The 22,344-nt window shown below is 32.5% G+C and overlaps 1 protein-coding gene across 1 annotated transcript in view; it reads right to left on the bottom strand.

Annotated features, from left to right (window-relative positions):
• Positions 1-5,307: 5,307 nt before the first annotated feature.
• Positions 5,308-22,344, bottom strand: part of IFNAR1 (interferon alpha and beta receptor subunit 1) — a 29,241-nt gene continuing 12,204 nt past the window's right edge. The window contains exons 5-11 of the mRNA XM_083855127.1: positions 21,103-21,250; positions 18,405-18,519; positions 15,062-15,252; positions 11,970-12,121; positions 9,389-9,542; positions 7,814-7,968; positions 5,308-5,568 (exon numbers count right to left, since the gene is read on the bottom strand). Of these exons, the coding sequence (XP_083711253.1) occupies positions 5,341-5,568; positions 7,814-7,968; positions 9,389-9,542; positions 11,970-12,121; positions 15,062-15,252; positions 18,405-18,519; positions 21,103-21,250 (1,143 nt within the window). The 3' untranslated portion in view covers positions 5,308-5,340. The remainder of the gene's footprint in view (positions 5,569-7,813; positions 7,969-9,388; positions 9,543-11,969; positions 12,122-15,061; positions 15,253-18,404; positions 18,520-21,102; positions 21,251-22,344) is intronic.

Genomic DNA, 22,344 nt, shown 5'->3' with positions numbered 1-22,344 from the left:
GCAGGGAAACAGAATTAAATTGCAGTTTAAGGTCACTACTCCCCATCCCATCACTTTCTGCCCATATAAAAAGTTTTTCTCCTTTATTTTTTATCCCCTTTAGGTGCTCTGAGCTCTCCCTGGAGTTTTTCCTCTCCAGGTGAGCACCCCCAGCTCTCCCAGAGGTTCCTTTGGATGAAGATCCCTCCAGGATCAGTTTTTGGTGGGGGGAATTTTCCAAGCAATTTGTAAGAAATGGAAAAAAAGAATTTTAGGAACACACCCTAAAGAACACCCCCTTCTATGCTGGAACACAGAAGGTGTTAAGATTAAGATCAATTTAAGATTTTTCAATGAAAATTTTTTATGTGTATCATTTTTTAAAGCTAAAAGAAGTGGAATTAGATCAGTCCATAAGTCCAGTTCCTCAGGTCATCACAACAAAATATATCAATATATATCAATATATATCAATATATCAAACTACAAAATATAATTAGCGAAGATCCCATTGTTCATAATTTGTTCATTATTTGTCTTTTTTTTTTTTTTGGTTCAGTTCTGGCTCAAATTTGCACTGGCACAACCCCAGGACCTGAAGATTTTTTACTGTATTTACTTCTGGTCTGAAATCAGCATTTTTAATTGGAGGGTTTTTAATTGGAGCCATTTACTGTATTTACATCAGTTGTATTTTAATATTCTGTCAATGTTAAGATTAATTTATTTATGGTTTAGTTTGAGTCAAGCATTGCTCAGTTAAATTATGTTATTCTAAGTTAAGTTTGGGCCTTGTTAAGTTTAGGTTACTTTTAAGTCTTGATAAATTTAAGTTTTATAAAGTTTAGATTATATTATTATATTATTATATATTAATATATTAATATTACAATGTTGATATATCACGTTATTAATATATTAATATATTAATATTGATATATAATGTTATTAATTTATAACTATATTGATAGATCCTGTTATTAATATATTAATATATCAATATTTATATATCCTGATATTAATATATTAATATTATAATATTGATATAGCCTGATAATTTAAGGTTTTATTTCATGTAACTTTTATTAAATTCACTTAATTTAAAAATTCTTTCCTATAATTTAAAATTCTGTCAAAATTTATTGACATTGAGTGTTGTCTGATTTTAAGTTTTGTTAAAACATGTTTATCTAATTAGCAAAGTTTAATTATTTTTTCTCAGAAATAAAAGAGTTTTGACTGAAAGAGCTGTGAGAAAATATTGGGAAAGAAAAAAATGACCAGTTTGTTTGTCAAAAGGGAAAAGAGATTTACTGAGGGGGGCAGGCAGGGGAAAAAAAAGAGAATTTTTTCAGGGAAAGAAAGAGATTTTCCTGGGGAAAAGAAGAGATTTTTCCAGGAGAAAAAAGAGATTTTCCAGGGAAAAGATTTTTCACAGAAGGAAGAGATTTTCCAGGACAAGATTTTCAGGAAAAGGAATTGATTTTCCAGGGGAAGGAAAAGGAGATTTTCCAGGGAAAAAAAGAGATTTTCCAGGGAAGAAATTTTTCCAGGAGAAGGAAGAAGAGATTTTCCAGGAAAATGAAGAGATTTTCAGGGAAAAAAATAATGTTATTATATTATATATAATCATAATATAATGTTATTATATCGTATATAATTATAATATAATGTTAATATATCATAATATTACAATATAATGTTTATATATTATATATAATTATATGTTAATATATTATTATTATATAATTATAATGTTGATATATTATATTATGTATATCATTATAATATTATGTTAATATATATATCATTATATTATGTTAATATATTAAATATAATTATAATATAATGTTATTATATTGTATATAATTATAATATAATTTTAATATATTATATTACAATATGTTTATATATTACATTGTATATAATTATAATGTTAATATATTATATTATGTATATAATTATAATATAATGTTATTATATTGTACATAATTATAATATGTTAATATATTATATTATGTATATCACTATAATATAATGTTAATATATTAAATATATAACTATAATATAATGTTAATTTATTATATATAACTATAATATAATGTTATTATATTGTATATAATTATATAATTTTAATCTATTATAATATTATGTTTCTATATTATATTATATATAATTATAATGTTAATATATTATTATATAATTATAATATAATGATAATATATTATATTATGTATATAATTATAATGTAATGTTAATATATTATAATAATTATATATAACATTAATATAACATTAATGATGGTACAATGGCAGCTTTAATGGCTGAGTTGGTTTTTTAAATGAGAAAAAACCAAGGAATTATCAGCTGTGATGGAAAGTAGAATTTGCAAAGGCAACCACTCCTCCTCTCAGCAAAGAACTGCAGGAAATTTTTGCTTAAATCCCTAGAAATTTATTTTAAAATAAAATAAATTTATTTTAAATTTATTTTTAAATTGTCCACGAGCAATCGCTGCAGCGAGTCTTAGTGGAAATTCAGATTCTCTGGCACAGACACCCAGTTTGAGGCATTTCTCTGTAATTTTAACACCCACACTGAAAAATCCAACTTCACCCAGGGCAGGATTTCAGGATTTCATCACAAAGAGCAGAAATTCAGGGAACGGAATCACAGAATTCTGGAATTATTCAGGCTGGGAAAGGTTTCCAAGCTCATCTTGTTGGGAATATCTTGAACAAGGAAAAGGAAATCACCCCAAGGGCCACAGTCCTCAGAAATGCCTTGGAATGAACAAACTCATTTAATTACAATTTACTTTTACAATTTAATTTAATTACAATTACTCTGAAATGAAGAGTTCTGTGAACTGGAAAATTTCGGATAAATCCTTTTTCCAGGATTATTTCTGAAATAATCTGAATTTTCCATCTGAAAAATCGGAATGAGGCTGACTTGGGTCTTTAGGAATTTAATTTTCCCATTTAAATATTTGAGACTAAACCATTATTATTATTATTATTATTATTAATTGTTGTTGTTGTTATTATTTTTTGCAGATTAGGTATTTAAATACCCATTGAATCAAGGAGTTTTCCCATCTCACTGTTCTGCTTTTGCTGCTTCTGGCCACACTAAAAAGAGCTGCTACAAGATTTTCTACAAGCAAATTTTTGAGCATAAAATACAATAATAATAATAATAATAATAATAATAATAATAATTATTATTATTATTATTATTATTATTATTATTATCCGTATCTATTTGGTTCTGCATTCCAGAGGAAAACAGGGATTACCTGTGGATTATCCTTGCCTGAATTATTCTTCCTCTTTCAGGAACATTCACTGGATGTTTTGCTTAAAATCTGGCATTGAAATCCTTCCCATGAATTAAATTCTTTGTCCAAATCATGCCATTAATTCAATTTCTATATAATTTAGATGGGATTAATTCAATTTCTATATAATTTACATCCCTCACAGCGGGTTTTTCTCCTCCTGGAACTTCCCAAACATCCCCAGGGCACTTTCCATGTCACCACACCAAAAAACAAAAACACACAGAACCAAGAAAAGAATAAGAAGCAAATGTGCAAAATTTATTATGTTCTTCAATGAACACAGGGATAGGGAATTTATAAAATTAGGTAGTATCTTCAAAATTTAAAAAAAATAAAATAAAAACAATAAAAAAGGATATATATAAACACCAAGAGTTCCTATTCAGAACAAAAACCAGCAGCCCCGTGGGGAGGCTCAGACCCAGCTGACTCCAGAGCAGTTCCTTCATAAAAAAAATAAGGTATTTAAAAAAAAAATTCTCTGGAAGACAGTGGAGTCAGCATGGAAAACAAGGATTATGGCAACTGAAATTTTACTGCAGCACATCCTGATTGTCCAAAGCAAAGTTTGTTGTAACACAGGACTGAGCTGGGGAAGGCATTTCCTGATTTCACTGATTGTTCCACAGGGGGTTTGGGGAGACCCCAAAGCTCAGCCCAAATCCATGGCAGGGTCACCTCCCCCTGTGCCCGGGGTCAGTGTCCAGCCTGGGATGGGGCACTGCAGGGACAGGGGGGAGTGGAACCAGCCCTGGAGCATCTCCAGACACAACTGTGAGAAATCCCTTGAGGAATCCCATTGGGAATCCCATTGGGAATTCCATTAGGAATCCTGTGAGGGTGCCCATGGGGAATCCCATTAGGAATGCCATTAGGAATACTGTCAGGAATCCCATGGGAATCCTGTGAAGAACCCCATGAGGAATCCTATGAAGGATCCTGTGAGGAGGAATCCCATTAGCAATCCCATGAGGAATCCCCTGAGGAATCCTCTGAGGAATCCTCTGAGGAATCCAGGAGAAACCCATCAGGAACCTCATGAGGAGGAATCTCATGAGGAATCCTGTGAGGAATCCCATGAGGAACCCCATGAGGAGGAATCTCATGAGGAATCTTGTGAGGAATTCTGTGAGGAACCCCATTAGGAATCCCCTGAGGAATCCCATGAGGAACCCATGAGGAAGAATCTTGTGAGGAATCCCATCAGGAATCCCCTGAGGAGGAATCTCATGAGGAATCCTGTAATGAATCCCATGAGGAATCCCATGAAGAATCCCGTGAGGAATCCTGTAAGGAACTCCATGAGGAACCCCATGAGGAGGAATCTCATGAAGAATCCCATGAGAAATCCCATAAGGAACCCCCTGAGGAACCCCACCCTCCTCACTGCTGCTCCTCCTGCTCCTTTGGCACCTTCATCTCTGGACCTGCTGAGCCAAGCACAGGGAAAATGAGAATTCCACAGGATTGTGTGTCCAGCCTGGATTTCCTCTGGCTCTGTAAACACTGGGAGCAGCTCCACAAGGAGGAGCAGCTCAGCTGGAGCAGGGAGGGTCTGCTCAGACCATCAGCTTCAAGTAGAGAAGTGCCCAAAGCTGCTCCTGGGGACACCAGGGACATTCCCAGCCAGGGCAGCTCTGGGAACACAAACCCAGCCATCCCAAAGGTCACCGTGTCCCATTCAGGATCCCAAAGGTCACAGTGTCCCATTCAGGATCCCAAAGGTCACAGTGTCCCCCTGAGGATCCCAAAGGTCACAGTGTCCCACTCATGATCCCAAAGGTCACAGTGTCCCACTCATGATCCCAAAGGTCACAGTGTCCCATTCAGGATCCCAAAGGTCACAGTGTCCCATTCAGGATCCCAAAGGTCACAGTGTCCCCCTGAGGATCCCAAAGGTCACAGTGTCCCCCTCAGGCTGAGATTTCCATCACAAAGAGGTTTGAAGTGCTTGTGAAGTTGACAATCCCAATATAAATGAGTTTTGTTGTTGTTTTTTTTTTTTTTCCCTACAGTTACATGATTTCCTTTTCCAGTGTTTCTTTAGATCCTTTGCTCCCGGAAGAGTTGTTGTCGTTGGAGTAATTCCCAGAGTCTCGACTGCTGTGTTTGGAATGTTTGTAGTCTGTGAAATCAATTTCTGTTCCCTCCTCTGTGATCATGGACTCAATGACACAGCAGTGCTCCACTGGCTCCTCTGCAGCTGACAGGTAAGGGCTGCTCAAAGTCTCTGCTCCAAACCCCTGAGGGCAGAAACAGCAAGGGGAAGAGATAAAACTTCATAAATAGTCATTATATAGTGATTTAAGTCATTAAATACTGATTCTGCTTAACACCAGAGTCACATAAATGTGATTTTATCAGATTGTTTCCTGTGAAGGTGCTGAGCCCTGGCACAGGCTGCCCCTGGATCCCTGGCAGTGCCCAAGGCCAGGCTGGACATTGGGGACAGTGGGAGGTGTCCCTGCCATGGCAGGGCTGGCACTGGGTGGGATTTGAGGTCCCTCCCAATCCAATCCAATCCAATCCAATCCAACCCAATCCAATCCAATCCAATCCAATCCAATCCAATCCAATCCAATCCAATCCAGTCTGGGGTTCCACGTTCACGTTGAGCAGCATCGTGTGGTTTTCTACCGCCAAACTCACCACTTGTTTCCCTAAATTCACCAACTTAGAGTTAGAATAAAGTTTAGTTAGTTTAGTTCAGATTCCTCAAATCCCTGAGGCTGGAAAAGCCCCCCCAGAACATCCCACCTTGTCCCCAGGGCAGAGACACCCACAGAGCTGGTGCTGCTGCAGCCCCTTATCAGCTCTCTGGATCCCACCCAGCCCTTATCAGCTCAGCTGCTCATTTGGACACAACTTCTCCATTTTATTCCATCCCATCTTTCATTGATGGTTTTAAAAAGACTTTTTTCCTTTCTAAGATGAAATTTCATCTATTTGCTTTTCAAGGGTAGATCCCAATGCAGGGGTTGTCACAAACCAGGGAATTGTGAGGATTTGGGAAGAAATGGGTGAGATTTGAGTCAGGATGGTTTTCACATTTCTTATCCTTTCAAATGATTCCCTGGGAATTGTCCCCAGCCCTGTGCCCACCTTGTCCCCAGGGCAGAGCTCTGAGTGCCACCTCCAGGTGACACCTCCAGGGATGGGCACTCCAAAGCTCCCTGGGCAGCCCCTGCCAAGGCCTGAGCCCCCTTTCCATGGGGAAATTCCTGCTGCTGGCCAAGCTGAGCCTCCCCTGGCCCAGCCTGAGGCCGTTCCCTCTCCTCCTGTCCCTGTTCCCTGGGAGCAGAGCCTGACCCTCCATAATAATTAATTAATAATATTAATAACAGTGCTAATGATTAGTAACTTAAGTCAGGAATAGAAAGACAAATATTTGCAGGAAGAGAAAATGAAGACTTTCCTTTTAAAAGAATATATTCTGGCCAAAAGCCATGAAACACAATCCCTGATAAGAATCCCTGAATCCTCAATCTCAGAGCTCTTAGGAGAAGATTCTGATTTCTCTCAAACTCAGCAGGTGGTTGGAAGGTTGTGAATTGCTGTGTTACACACAGGGGTCCCTGCAGAAGATCCTCTCCCTCTGAAGGATCCCAAAAATCTATTTCCTATAGAACCTTGACTCTTTCCAGAGCATGAAGTGCCACCTCACACATTTTTCTGTTCCTCTCCTCCTGTCCCTGTTCCCTGGGAGCAGAGCCTGACCCTCCATAATAATTAATTAATAATATTAATAACAGTGCTAATGATTAGTAATTTAAGTCAGGAATAGAAAGACAAATATTTGCAGGAAGAGAAAATAAAGACTTTCCTTTTAAAAGAATATATTCTGGCCAAAAGCCATGAAACACAATCCCTGATAAGAATCCCTGAATCCTCAATCTCAGAGCTCTTAGAAGAGGATTCTGATCTCTCTCAAACTCAGCAGGTGGCTGGAAGGTTTTGAAATGCTGTCCTAAGGGGTCCTTGCAGAAGATCCCCTCCCTTTGAAGGATCCCAAAAATCTATTTCCTATAGAACTTTGACTCTTTTCAGAGCATGAAGTGCCATCTCACACATTTTTCTGTTCCCTCTCCTCCTGTCCCTGTTCCCTGGGACAGATCCAGCTCCCAGTTCCATCCACACAATCCAGCACTAAAAGGTGACTCCAAGATTCTCTCTCAGCCCTTTTCCTGCTCTCAGTTCTCAGAACTGCAGAATTTCATCCCTTAGAGCCTGAGGAGGCCACACAAGAATTAAAACAAATTCCAGGTGTTTTGAGGTTTCCAGACACACCTGAAACCTTTTCATTCCTTTTTTGCCCCTTTTCATTCCAGAACAAGATCCTTGCTGAGCCCCACCTGTGCCAAACTGGAGATTGGACAAAAAAAACCCTCTGAAATGAACCTTGGCTGAGCCAGAACTGGTAAAACATTTTTTTTCTATGATTTTTAAAAAAAATCTGTGCAAAGAAAGCTGTGAGAAGTCAGAGCTCACCTCGATGTTCAGGGGGGGTTGGCAGGAGGGGAAAAACACATATTTGATTTTGTTGTAGGCTTGGTAGAGCACAAAGACCAGAGGGGTGGCCACCAGCAGCACAACCAGCAGGGCACTCATGAAAATCCCAAAAATGATCAGAGGTAACTGTGAGCCTGAAATTGGGAATAAAAACATTTAGTCCAGTGAATGCAGAAGCAGCAGAAATTAAAGATCAGCTTTGAATGTGCTGCAGAATTTATCAAATAATTCAACATTTCTACATCCCCCAGGGAAAAGTGATGCTGTGTCAGTATCTGAGATAATTTTGCTCAAAGAAGCCACAAAATATTTTCACAAAATACAAGAACACAGAATCACCAAAGCTGGAAAAAACTCCAAAATTCTCCAGTCTCACCATCCCACAGTTCTACAAATTGTGAGTTTTACAGTATTTTTAGTTAACAAATTAAAAAATGGCTCTTATTTTGTTTTTTAATAAGGCTTTTTAAGGATAAACTGTTTCATTCAGAAATGACACTTGAATTATTTTTATTTTTCACTTAATAACTAATTACTTGTGGCCTGTAATGTGGATATTTTTTTTTACCTAATTACAAAATACTATTTGGACTTAGGAAGAAGAAGGTGAAAAAGAAGAACTAGTTCCTGCTTTAAAACTTCTATTTGTTTTTTATATATATATATATATTTTGGTTGATATATTTTTTTTGGTTTATATATATATATTTTGTTTTATAGATATATATTTTGCTTTATATATTTTTTGTTTTATATATATAACTTTTAAAAAATTATTATTATTATATATATTACTATTTTTAAAATCAATATTATTCTTTTAAAAATTTAAACTCTAAGTTTTTTTACTATGTGATATTACACACTTTTATTTAAACCATCTGAGGTATAAAAACATGGAAAAGATTCCATGGTCTGCATTGAAGGCACTGCTTGGATCTAAAGAGATTATTTTAAATAGCAGGATAAAGAAAAAAGCAATTAAACAATGTCTGCTTTGAGAAAATACACCCCAAAAGCAGTTTACAGTAATAAACCTAAAATACCTGGGGAAAATAGATTAAAATAGTTATTTTATTCAGATTAAAAGTAGATTTGGTTCTTTTTAAGCTTGAAAAGACACAGCACTGAGGACCACAATATAAATGAGTAATGAATGAATCCTGAACTGAGCCAGACATTATTTTTACATTTTCTTACCTTTGAGGCAGAAAGTTTCAAAGTCAGAAATTTTCACAGTGTTAATAAAGTTTAAAAATTATGGTGAATTATCTTCACTATGATTTGTTCTGTTCTAAGTGCAATCCCCCCCTTCTCTCTCCCTTTGCACCCAGAGCAGCTTCCAGCCCTGACAAATCTGCTTTATCTCCTCAGCAGATCCAGACCCAGAAGGACCAAGACACATCCAAGGCCAAACCACCCCCGAAAACACAGAATTCAGTGACCCCTCTCTCCCTGCCCAGCTGCAGGACTGGGGAGTGAAGCTCTCTGTGATTTCCCAGGAAAAAGGACACAATTGCAGGTGCAGAGGAGGAGGAATGAGGCTGTGCCCACCTGCAGGGGTGTGGATGCATTCCTGCTGGCTGAAGGCACTGCTCTTGTTGTAGGGCTGGGAGAAGGCCTGGACCCTGACACAGTACAGGCTGGAGGGGGACACGTCAGGGACTGTGGCCATGGTCTGCTTCACCTCCTTCTGCTTCACCTCCCCCTGGGAAAACAGCAAAAACAACAGGAGGGATCACATCAAATGGAATCTCCAAGAGGTGAGAAGTGCAGCCTGGGGTGGAGAAATGATTGTGGGAAATGTGAGATGTTGCTGCAGCCCCAGCAGGGCTGGAGAGAGTTCCCAGCTCTTCCATATATATAATATAATAAATATTGTATATTTTAAATATTTCTTTGGACTCTCAAGTTGTTGTAGCTTCTGCAAAACAAACTGCTTGAAGTTTGTGCAGCCTGGGGTGGAGAAGTGATTGTGGGACATGGCAGATATTGCTGCAGCCCCAGACCAGGCAGGGCTGAATAGACTTCCCATCTTGTTCATATATATATATAATATAATACATGTATATATTTTAAATATTTTATTTCTTTGGACTCTCAAGTTGTTGTAGCTTCTGCAAAACAAACTGCCTGAAGTTTGTGCAGCCTGGGGTGGAGAAGTGATTGTGGGACATGTCAGATATTGCTGCAGCCCCAGCAGGGCTGGAGAGAGTTTCCAGCTCATCCATATATATAATATAATATAATATAATATAATATAATATAATATAATATAATATAATATAATATAATATAATATAATATAATATAATATAATATAATATAATATAATATAATATAATATATATATTTTAAATATTTTATTTCTCAAGTTGTTGTAGCTTCTGCAAAACAAACTGCTTGAAGTTTTTGAAGTTTGTGCAGCCTGGGGTGGAGAAGTGATTGTGGAAAATGTCAGATGTTGCTACAGCCCCAGAGCCAGCAGGGCTGGAGAGAGTTCCCAGCTCTTCCATATATATAATATAATATAATATAATATAATGTAATGTAATGTAATGTAATGTAATGTAATGTAATGTAATGTAATACAATATAATATAATATAATATTATATATATATATTAAATGTTTTATTTTGTTGAACTCCCAAGTTGTTGCAGCTTCTGCAAAACAAACTGCTTGAAGTTTGTGCAGCCTGGGGTGGAGAAGTGATTATGGGACATGGCAGATATTGCTGCAGCCCCAGCAGGGCTGGAGAGAGTTCCTAGCTCGTCCATATATACAATATAATATAATAAATATTATATATTTTAAATATTTTATTTCTCAAGTTGTTGTAGCTTCTGCAAAACAAACTGCTTGAAGTTTTTGTATTTAAGTGTTCGTGCCAGAAAATTTACTTTTCTAGACATGGCCAAATTTTAGAATACACACATTTCCCAATATTTCCAGATGAAACCATGCATATTGTTGGCCACTTTTGGAATATTGACCTTTTTGAAAACTATCCTACACTAAACACCAGCAATATTTGAATGAATTTTTAACGTCATATTGACTAAACATGAGAGCAGCATCACCTCCAGGTGCCTCTGGAAGATTTCCAGGAGCTCCAGCACCTCCCACATCCAATAAAATAAATAAACTATTTCCTCAGCAAAACTCAGCAAACACTTCCTGGGCAAGAACCAAGTGCTTCCCCCATTCTGAAATTTCATAATTCCAATTTTCCAGGAAAAATTCCTTCCCTGCTGCAGTTTGCTTCCTTCTCTTCTTCCTTTTTACCAATTATTGTAAAAGTTTTTACTCTCAGAAATATTTAAAGAACATGGAAAGAGCCATTAAAATGTCAGGGATTTTTATGTTGGATGAACTTTTTCACTCACAAAGCCACATCCCTGGAAATTGAGATTTTAACTCATCACTGAGAGATAAAAGTCACAGTGATCAGATTTCTGAAAGAATTAAATAAAAATCTCAATCATTGGGTGATAAAAATCACAGTGATCAGATTTCTGAAAGTTACATAAAAATCTCAATTAATTGGTTTTTTTTTTCAGAAATCTGAAAGAATTACATAGAAATCTCAATCACTGAGAGATAAAAATCACAGTGATCAGATTTCTGAAAGAATTAAATAAAAATCTCAATCACTGAGAGATAAAAATCACAGTGATCAGATTTCTGAAAGTTACATAAAAATCTCAATTAATTGGTTTTTTTTTCAGAAATCTCAAAGTTACATAAAAATCTCAATCACTGGGTGATAAAAATCACAGTGATCAGATTTCTGAAAGAATGAAATAAAAATCTCAATCACTGAGAGATAAAAATCACAGTGATCAGATTTCTGAAAGAATTTTATAAAATCTCAATCACTGAGAGATAAAAATCACAGTGATCAGATTTCTGAAAGAATTAAATAAAAATCTCAATCACTGAGAGATAAAAATCACAAATATCATGTTTTTTATAGAATCTTTCAGAAAAAAAAACCCAATTAATTGAGTTTTTTTGAGACTGATACACCACAAATGTGCCTTTTTTTGCAAGGAGCTCCTCAGGGAGAAGTGACCCTCAGGATTTAATTCAGAATGGATTTTATATTGTATTTCATTAATTTATAAGTCACCTCGTTATCTGAGGAATTCTTCCAGTACAGGATTCTGTAGGACAAATCATAATTATCCCTCATGATTTCCTCAGGTCCTCCTGGAGGAGAAATAATGATGTGGAGCAAAGAGTCACTGAGGTCCAGCCTCACCCCAGGAGGGCCAATCCCATCTGAAAACATGCAAATAAAAAATTAAAATCCAGCTGAAAAAATACACCTAAAAACATTGCACCGAATATTGTCAGGGAAATCAATGATAATTTTTAAGAAATATAAAGTTAAAAGTGTAATTTCATAGTGTTATTCAGAATATTAAGTCTTGAGAAATATTTCAGTTTGCACCAAACACTATCAGTATAAAAATCCATAATAAATAAAATAAAAATAAAATCCATGATAATTTTTAAGAAACACAAAGTTAGGAGTGTAATTTCATAGTTTCATTCAGAATATCAAGTCCTGAGGAAGATTTCAGTTTGCACCAAATACTCTCAGTGAAATCAATGATAATTTTTAAGAAATACAAAGCTAGAAGTTTAATTTCATAGTTTCATTCAGAATATCAAGTCCTGATAAAGATTTCAGTTAAGCAGCAAATACTGTTAGTATAAAATCCATAATAAATAAAATAAAAATAAAATCCATGATATTTCTTAAGAAACACAAAGTTAGAAGTGTAATTTCATAGTTTCATTCAGAATATCAAGTCTTGAGAAATATTTCAGTTGTGCAGCAAATAGTGTTAGTATAAAATCCATAATAAATAAAATAAAAATAAAATCCATGATAATTCTTAAGAAACATAAAGTTAGAAGTTTAAGTTCATAGTGTAATTCAGAATATCAAGTCCTGATAAAGATTTCAGTTTACACCAAATACTCTCAGTGAAATTCATGATAATTTTTAAGAAACACACAGTTAGAAGTGTAATTTCATAGTGTTATTCAGAATATCAAGTCTTGAGAAATATTTCAGTTATGCACCAAATATTGTCAGGGAAATTCATGATAATTTTTAAGAAATACAAAGTTAGAAGTTTAATTTCATAGTTTCATTCGGAATATCAAGTCCTGAGGAAGATTTCAGTTTGCACCAAATAGTGTTAGTATAAAATCCATAATAAATAAAATAAAATCCATGATATTTCTTAAGAAACACAAAGTTAGAAGTGTAATTTCATAGTTTCATTCAGAATATCAAGTTCTGAGAAACATTTCAGTTGTGCAGCAAATAGTGTCAGTATAAAAAAACCATAATAAATAAAATAAAAATAAAATCCATGATAATTTTTAAGAAATACAAAGTTAAAAGTGTAATTTCATAGTTTCATTCAGAATATTAAGTCCTGATAAAGATTTCAGTTATGCAGCAAATAGTGCCAGTATAAAAACCCATAATAAATAAAATAAAAAGAAAATCCATTATAATTCTTAAGAAACACAAAGTTAGAAGTGTAATTTCATAGTTTCATTCAGAATATTAAGTCTTGAGAAATATTTCAGTTATGCACCAAATATTGTCAGGGAAATCCATGATAATTTTTAAGAAATATAAAGTTAAAAGTGTAATTTCATAGTGTTATTCAGAATATCAAGTCCTGAGAAAGATTTCAGTTTGCACCAAATAGTGTTAATATAAAATCCATAATAAATAAAATAAAAATAAAATCCATTATAATTCTTAAGAAACACACAGTTAGAAGTCTAATTTCGTAGTTTCATTCAGAATATCAAGTCCTGAGAAAGATTTCAGTTTGCACCAAATAGTGTTAGTATAAAATCCATAATAAATAAAATAAAAATAAAATCCATGATAATTCTTAAGAAACACAAAGTTAGAAGTTTAATTTCATAGTTTCATTCGGAATATCAAGTCCCAAGGAAGATTTCAGTTTGCACCAAATACTTTTAGTGAAATCAATGGTAATTTTTAAGAAACACAAAGTTAGAAGTGTAATTTCATAGTGTTATTCAGAATATTAAGTCTTGAGAAATATTTCAGTTTGCACCAAACACTATCAGTATAAAAATCCATAATAAATAAAATAAAAATAAAATCCATGATAATTTTTAAGAAACACAAAGTTAGAAGTTTAATTTCATAGTTTCATTCAGAATATCAAGTCCTGAGAAAGATTTCAGTTATGCACCAAATACTCTCAGTGAAATCCATGATAATTTTTAAGAAATACAAAGTTAAAAGTGTAATTTCATAGTGTTATTCAGAATATCAAGTTCTGAGAAACATTTCAGTTATGCAGCAAATACTGTCAGTATAAAATCCATAATAAATAAAATAAAAATAAAATTCATGATAATTCTTAAGAAACATAAAGTTAGAAGTTTAAGTTCATAGTGTTATTCAGAATATCAAGTCCTGATAAAGATTTCAGTTTACACCAAATACTCTCAGTGAAATTCATGATAATTTTTAAGAAACACAAAGTTAGAAGTGTAATTTCATAGTTTCATTCAGAATATCAAGTCCTGATAAAGATTTCAGTTAAGCAGCAAATACTGTTAGTATAAAATCCATAATAAATAAAATAAAAATAAAATCCATGATATTTTTTAAGAAACACAAAGTTAGAAGTGTAATTTCGTAGTGTTATTCAGAATATCAAGTCCTGATAAAGATTTCAGTTATGCAGCAAATACTGTCAGTATAAAAATCCATGATAAATAAAATAAAAATAAAATCCATGATAATTTTTAAGAAACACAAAGTTAGAAGTGCAATTTCATAGTTTCATTCAGAATATCAACTCCTGAGGAAGATTTTAATTATGTACCAAATAGTGTCAGTATAAAAATCCATGATAAATAAAATAAAAATAAAATCCATGATAATTTTTAAGAAATGCAAAGTTAGAAGTCTAATTTCATAGTTTCATTCAGAATATCAAGTTCTGATAAAGATTTCAGTTTGCACCAAATACTCTCAGTGAAATCCATAATTTTAAAGAAATACAAATCTAGAAGTTTAATTTCATAGCGTTATTCAGAATATCAAATCCTGAGGAATATTTAAATTATTCTCACTATACTCTTATGAAATCCTCTCATCTCACAAAGACATTTGACCCAAATTTTCCTGAGCCATTTCCTTACTTGTTTCCAGAGGATCCACTTGGATTTCGCTGGAGAAACAGGATCTGTTGTGTCCCCTGGCCTGCACCCTGAGGTAATAAAATCCAGTGCTGATGATGGAGGAGAAATTGCAGCAGGTGCTGGTGATGTTTTCACAGCCAGGGACACTGTGCCACTTGTCTGAATAATCAGGGACCTTCTTCTGGTACCCACTGCAAGACACAAGCAAAGAGTTTGGGGGTCAAATCCAGCAAAAAAAAATTCCTCAAGAAAATCATGTTTGTTTGGGGCAAAAACAAACACGATTTTTTCATTCTATTGATGAAAAAAACCCAAAAAAATTCAGTATTTTAATGTGAGATATTTCTGAGTGGGACAATGAAGATGAAAAAGGGGTCAGGAAATATAAATCAGGGTTTTGAGCAAAATTTCAGCCAGAGAAAATGAAATGTTGTGGAAATCCAAGTGAAATTGGAAATCCAAGTGAATTTTCACGTAGCTCAGGGCTGTCCATGGCTTTCCTGTCATGCCAAAAGAATTCCCAAAAAATCCCTCATCTTCAGGCAGGTCCTGGTCATGGTGTTTACGCAACAGATGGAGATAGATAAATGTTCCTATAGCTTTATAGGAATTCTAAAAGGGGATTTTGGATGTGATTCCATGGGTTTTATGGGATGTGATGGGGGTTTATGGCATTTTTTATGGGCAAAAAGGTCTCTATTGATGAAAAAAAACCAAAAAAAAAATCAGTATTTTAATGTGAGATATTTCTGAGTGGGACAATGAAGATGAAAAAAGGGTCAGGAAATATAAATCAGGGTTTTGAGGAAAATTTCAGCCAGAGAAAATGAAATGTTGTGGAAATTCCAAGTGAAAAGTTCTCACGTAGCTCAGGGCTGTCCATGGCTTTCCTGTCATGCCAAAAAATTCCCAAAAAATCCCTCATCTTCAGGCAGGTCCTGGTCATGGTGTTTATGTAACAGCTGGAGATAGACAGAGCTTTATAGGAATTCTAAAAGGGGATTTTGGATGTGATTCCATGGGTTTTATGGGATGTGATGGGGGTTTATGGCATTTTTTATGGGCAAAAAGGTCTCTATTGATGAAAAAAAACCAAAAAAAAAATCAGTATTTTAATGTGAGATATTTCTGAGTGGGACAATGAAGATGAAAAAGGGGTCAGGAAATATAAATCAGGGTTTTGAGCAAGAGAAAATGAAATGTTGTGAAAATTCCAAGTGAAAAGTTCTCACGTAGCTCAGGGCTGTCCATGGCTTTCCTGTCATGCCAAAAGAATTCCCAAAAAATTCCTCATCTTCAGGCAGGTCCTGGTCATGGTGTTTATGTAACAGCTGGAGATAGACAGAGCTTTATAGGAATTCTAAAAGGGGATTTTGGATGTGATTCCGTGGGTTTTATGGGATGTGATGGGGGTTTATGGCATTTTTTATGGGCAAAAAGGTCTCTATTGATGAAAAAAAAATCCAAAAAATTCAGTATTTTAATGTGAGATATTTCTGAGTGGAGCAATGAAGATGAAAAAGGGGTCAGGAAATATAAATCAGGGTTTTGAGGAAAATTTCAGCCAGAGAAAATGAAATGTTTTGGAAATCCAAGTGAAAAGTTCTCACGTAGCTCAGGGCTGTCCATGGCTTTCCTGTCAGGCCAAAAAATTCCCAAAAAATTCCCAAAAAATCCCTCATCTTCAGGCAGGTCCTGGTCATGGTGTTTATGCAACAGCTGGAGATAGATAAATGTTCCTATAGCTTTATAGGAATTCTAAATGAGCATTTTTGGATGTGATTCCATGGGTTTTATGGGATGTGATGGGGGTTTATGGCATTTTTTATGGGCAAAAAGGTCTCTATTGATGAAAAAAAAACCAAAAAAAAATTCAGTATTTTAATGTGAGATATTTCTGAGTGGAGCAATGAAGATGAAAAAGGGGTCAGGAAATATAAATCAGGGTTTTGAGGAAAATTTCAGCCAGAGAAAATGAAATGTTGTGGAAATCCAAGTGAAAAGTTCTCCAGGAAATATAAATCAGGGCTTTGAGCAAAACTTCAGCCAGAGAAAATGAAATGTTGTGGAATTCCAAGTGAATTTTCACATAGCTCAGGGCTGTCCATGACTTTCCTGTCAGGCCAAAAAATTCCCAAATTATAAGAATTCTAAAAGGGGATTTTGGATGTGATTCAGTGGGTTTTATGGGATGTGTTAAGGGTTTTATGGTATTTTTTATGGCACAATATGGTTTTAATCTGATTTTCTGTATGTGATCCAATGGGGTTTGATGTGACACGAGGGTTATTTCACCTGGCACCAGGGGGTTTTAGGTGATTTGATGTTTTTTTTATGTGGTACAAGGTTTTTATAAGGTGATAAAACAGTTTTTTTAATGTGATACACCGGTTTTTTTAATGTGATACAAGATTTTTTATGTGATATAAGATTTTTCTATGTGATACAGGATTTTTAATGCAATACAAGATTTTTTTATGTGATACAAGATTTTTTTTATGTGATACAAGATTTTTTTATGTGATAAAACATTTTTTAATGTGATATACCATTTTTTTAATGTGATCCACCATTTTTTTGAGTGTGATATAAGATTTTTCTATGTGATACCAGATTTTTCTGTGTGATACAAGATTTTTTAATGTGATACAACTTTTTTTTTTAATGTAATCCAACATTTTTAATGTGATACATTTTTTAATGTGGTACAACATTTTTTTAATGTGATATAACATTTTTGTAATGTGATCCAATTTTTTTAATGTGATCCAACATTTTTTTATGTGGTACAACATTTTTTTTATGTGATAAAACATATTTAATGTGATACACTGTTTTTTTTTTAATGTGGTAAAACGTTTTTTTATGTGCTATAAGATTTTTTTTATGTGACACCTTTTTTTTAATGTGATACAACCTTTTTTTTTTAATGTGATCCAATATTTTTAATGTGACACAACATTTTTTCAATGTGATACAGGATTTTTTAATGTCACACATTGTATTTTTGATATTCTACCTTGTGTTTTCTCCCCCATCTGGACCTGCCCAGAAGAAACCCAAACTGCTGAGAACTGAAACCTCCAATAAATACATTTCTGCTCATTTTTACTCCTCTAATTCCTTCCCATTCAAAAAAACCACTAAACAATTTAACTTTCCCAGCTTTAAAAATCACTCTCAGCATTGGCATCAGGGATTTAAACACCCCAAAAAACATCTCAGTGCCCTGAAATTCCAGGGATTTCTTTTCACAGCAATGAGCCATTCACACTCTGATTTACACCCAAAATACCAAATATTTCATTTTAATTTCTGGGAAATGCAGAATAAAGGGACTCACTAGAGATACTGCACGTTGTAATTCACCTCCTGGTTTTCCTGGTTGCTCCAGACAAGGTGGAATTTCATGTTCAGAGCTAGGACACTCAGGTTGGTGGCACAAAGGAGGTCAGTCACTGCTCAAAAGGGAAAAAAAAATTCCAAAGTTAGCAAAAAATGTCATGGTGTGGACAGGGAATGGGTATTTCTGGTGGTCAATCATGAAAATAAAGATTATTTATTATAAAGGTTGCGAGGATGTGATATGTGAAGGAGCCTGTCAAGGATTTTATTCAAAAATCAGCTGAAAATCAGTTCAGAAAATTGATTTTTAGATCCAAGATAATAAAAAAAAACAAAAAAAACACGGATAATAAGAAAAAATTAAAGTACAGAAAAATAAACTGGTTTGGGAATAACATGTATAAATGTTATTCAGAATATTTATTTTTAGATCCAAGATAATAAAAAAAATCCAAAGTTATCAAAAAACTTCATGGTGTGGACAGGGAATGGGTATTTCTGGTGGTCAATCATGAAAATAAAGATTATTTATTATAAAGGATGTGATATGTGAAGGAGCCTGTCAAGGATTTAATTCAAAAATCAGCTAAAAATTAATTCAGAAAATTGATTTTTAGATCCAAGATAATAATAATAATAAAAAAACCCCACGGATAATAAGAAAAAATTAAAGTACAGAAAAAAAACTGGCTTGGGAATAACATGTATAAATGTTATTTATAAAATACATGATGATGTATTTTATAAATAAAAGATGTATAAAATACACATCTGTATTTATTGTACATTTTGATTTTTTTATTTTTAATATTTTATTAAAACATGAAGGTGTATTATTTTTATATTTTATTAAAATAATTAAAATTTGTATGCATCAAGTTGCAGGCAAATTTTAACTATTTTAATGCATAAAATATTAATGTATAAAATATATACATTATATAAATAAAATATAATATATTTATATAAATAGAAAATTAATATAATTTTATATAAAATTATAATATATATATTATAGAATATATAATAAAATAAATATAAAAATAAAATATAAGATATAATACATGTGTGTCCTAATAAAACAAGTATTAATTATTTAAATATTTTAAAAATATATATGTATTCTTTTAATCTTTTTAAAAGACACAGATGTGCAATAATTAATGGATTTTGTGCATAAAATAATTTTCATTTATCATTAATTCCTTACATTTTGATGAACCATCAGCTAATTATGATTCACCACCCCCTGTCCAATCTAATATTTGACTTTCTATTATTTTTATCATTTTTTAATTTATTTAAGTTATTTTTTCCTAAAACAAACCTCTGAAAACAACTGCACAGCACAAAAAATAATTTAATTTTCCACACCAAGGTGGCAAAGTGCCCCCTCAAAGCCTGGAACAACCAATTCCCCAAGGATTATATAAAACTACGATTTTTTTTAAGCTCAGCTCAATTTTTTGTGCATTCCTTGAGTGCCAAGTGCCCCAGAGGCTTTTGTGGGTTTTTTTTTTATTCCTGATTAAAAAACAGTTTTCCAAAACACACAAAGAAGGTTTTGTTCCAAATTGATGTTAAAATTTGCCTCAAGGCAAAACTCTCTTTGTTTTATTAAAATTCTATCCTTGACATATTTTATGTTGATTGAGAAGGGTAATATATATATAATATATGTTATATATCTCATATTATATAATTATATATTTATATATAAAATTATATATATGATATATAATATACATCATATATATAATACATATAATATATAATATTATATAATATATATAATATTATATGTATTATATAGTATAATATATATTATATATTATAATATATAATATATAATATATAATATATAATATGATATATTACATATATATTTTTATATATAAATATATAAAATTATATTATATATATTATATAATACATATAATATATATAATTATATATATAATATATATTTTTATACCAAAATTAAGAGGATTTTGTATTTTTTATATTATATATATATTATATTATATATATATTTATATATAATTATATATTATATATTATAATATATATAATACATTATATATTTATATATAATTATATATTATATATTATAATATATATAATACATATTATATACTTAAATATATAAATATATAAATTAATATTTTATATATATTATATATACTATATATAATATATAATTTTTTATATATATATATTATTTTATACCAAAATGAAGAGGAATTTGGCCCTTTTGCCCTATTTCTGTTGCTCCAGAACGACTGACTGTGTTCCAGCTAAATTCAAATTATAATTTGCAGAGAATCTGATTTTATGTTTTTTATATTATATATATATATTATATATTATATGTATTTTTATATAAAATATATATTATATTTATATATATTTATATATATTTATATATAAATATATAATATATTATATATAATAGATACTATATAATATATAATATATATTTATATATAAATATATAAAATTATATTTTATATATATAATATATATAATATATATTTTATATATATATATATATTAAAAAATTATATAATTATATTTTAATACCAAAACGAAGAGGAATTTGGCCCTTCTGCCCTATTTCTGTTGCTCCAGAACACCTGACTGTGTTCCAGTTTAATTAAAGCAATAATTTGCAGAGAACCTGCTTTCCTGGGTACCTTTGTGGGTGGTTCTCACGCAGCTGACGGGGCTGAAAAGGCCCTTTTTTCCCTCCATGGGGATATTGGCCTGGACTTTGAAGCAGTAGGTGCTGTCTGGGGTAAGATCATCAATGGTGTCCACAGGGAAAATGTTTTTTCTCTGCACCTGGAAGGAAAAAACACAAAAAAAGAACCTGTGAGGATGACTCTGCCTCCCCAGGAACACTTTAAAATGATCATTTTGCAGGGTTTGAGCCCATTTGTGTAACATTCCACCTAAAAAGGTGAAATAGATAAAGCAGGATGGGCTTTGAGCTGGAGAAATCCTGAAGGGAAGTTTCCAGGTTTGAGATGGGAATTTTAAAAGATTCTAAGGATTTTAGGAGAGTTGAGATTTTAGATAAAGATAGGATGTGGTGGAATTAATTGGAGCAGATAGATAGATAAGCTTTGCTAGAAATAATTAGAATGATATAGATAGATAGATAGATAGATAGATAGATAGACAGACAGACTTTGATAGAATTAATTAGGATAGATAGATAGATAGATAGATAAGGTTTGCTAGAAATAATTAGAATAGATAGGTTTTGCTAGAATTAATTAGAATAGATAGATAGATAGGTTTTGCTAGAATTAATTAGAGTAGATATATAGACAATCTTTGCTAGAATTAATTAGGATAGATAAACTTTGCTAGAAATAATTAGAATAGATAGATAGGTTTTGATAGAATTAATTAGAATAGATAGATAGATAGATAGGCTTTGCTAGAAATAATTAGAATAGATAGATAGGTTTTAATAAAATTAATTAAGAGTAGAAATATAGATAAGCTCTGCTAGAATAAATTAGAATAGATAGATAAGCTTTGGTAGAATTAATTAGACTAGATAGATGATAGATAGATAGATAGATAAGATAGATAAGATAGATAAGATAGATAAATAGATAGATAGGCTTTGCTAGAAATAATTAGAATAGATAGATAGGTTTTGCTAAAATTAATTAGATATACAGATAAGCTCTGCTAGAATTAATTAGAATAGATAGATAGGTTTTGCTAAAATTAATTAGAATAGATAGATAGATAGATAGATAGATAGATAACCTTCGCTAGAAATTATTAGAATAGATAGATAAACTTTGCTAGAAATAATTAGAATAGATAGATAGATAGATAGATAGATAGATAGATAGACAGACTTTGCTAGAATTAATTAGAGTAGATAGATAGGCTTTGGTAGAATTAATTAGAAT

Source organism: Zosterops lateralis, assembly GCF_965231275.1.
Source record: "Zosterops lateralis genome assembly, chromosome: 2".
Lineage (NCBI taxonomy): Eukaryota > Metazoa > Chordata > Aves > Passeriformes > Zosteropidae > Zosterops > Zosterops lateralis.
This window is presented reverse-complemented; position numbering and strand designations above follow the sequence as displayed.